This window comes from Wasmannia auropunctata, unplaced genomic scaffold (assembly GCF_000956235.1).
Source record: "Wasmannia auropunctata unplaced genomic scaffold, wasmannia.A_1.0 LD312900.1, whole genome shotgun sequence".
NCBI lineage: Eukaryota > Metazoa > Arthropoda > Insecta > Hymenoptera > Formicidae > Wasmannia > Wasmannia auropunctata.
Window position 1 is genome coordinate 12,899 of NW_012049990.1, and position 504 is coordinate 13,402.

Below are 504 nucleotides of genomic sequence, written 5' to 3' on the forward strand. Positions count from 1 at the left end.
TATACATATAAAAAATATCAAAAGTTAAGTTACACGTATATAAAATTCAAACTTTAATTGATTTTATAGAGAGTAGTTGGATGGTCAAGTTGGCAGTAAGATTAATGAAACTGTTTTCTACTTATGAAGAAGACACTTCATCGCTAATAAGTGCTTTCGGAATGTATTATCAAATACGTAATGATTATTGCAACTTATTTCATGAAAATGTAAGAAATAATATTTACTCAATTTAATTAAATAAAATTGATTTAATTAATTATAATATTATTACAGAATAACGGTAAAAGTTATTGCGACGATTTAACCGAGGGAAAATTCAGTTTGCCTATTATTCATGCAATTAACAGTAATCCTGATGATAGACAAATAATAAGTATCCTTTACTAAACATTGTATTTGTCATAAAATATCGAACATAATCGAATTGCAATGAATTAATTATTAGATATACGATTACGTTCAAAATTTTTATGATTTATAAAATTTAAATATCCTTAATAA

The 504-nt window shown here is 23.4% G+C and overlaps 1 protein-coding gene across 1 annotated transcript; it reads left to right on the plus strand.

Moving 5' to 3' along the window:
- Positions 1–75: 75 nt before the first annotated feature.
- LOC105460965 (geranylgeranyl pyrophosphate synthase-like) lies at positions 76–461 on the plus strand. The gene is made up of 2 exons (XM_011707470.1): positions 76–209; positions 277–461. The coding sequence occupies exons 1-2, from the start codon at positions 81–83 to the stop codon at positions 388–390; spliced, it is 243 nt and encodes an 80-aa protein (XP_011705772.1). The 5' UTR covers positions 76–80; the 3' UTR covers positions 391–461.
- The last annotated feature ends 43 nt before the right edge of the window (positions 462–504 follow it).

Bases quoted from the DNA above. Each gene is read 5' to 3' on its own strand.
- LOC105460965 (XM_011707470.1), top strand. From the start codon at position 81: ATGGTCAAGTTGGCAGTAAGATTAATGAAACTGTTTTCTACTTATGAA. The intron at 210-276 runs GTAAGAAATAAT...ATATTATTACAG, and splicing joins GCAACTTATTTCATGAAAAT to AATAACGGTAAAAGTTATTG.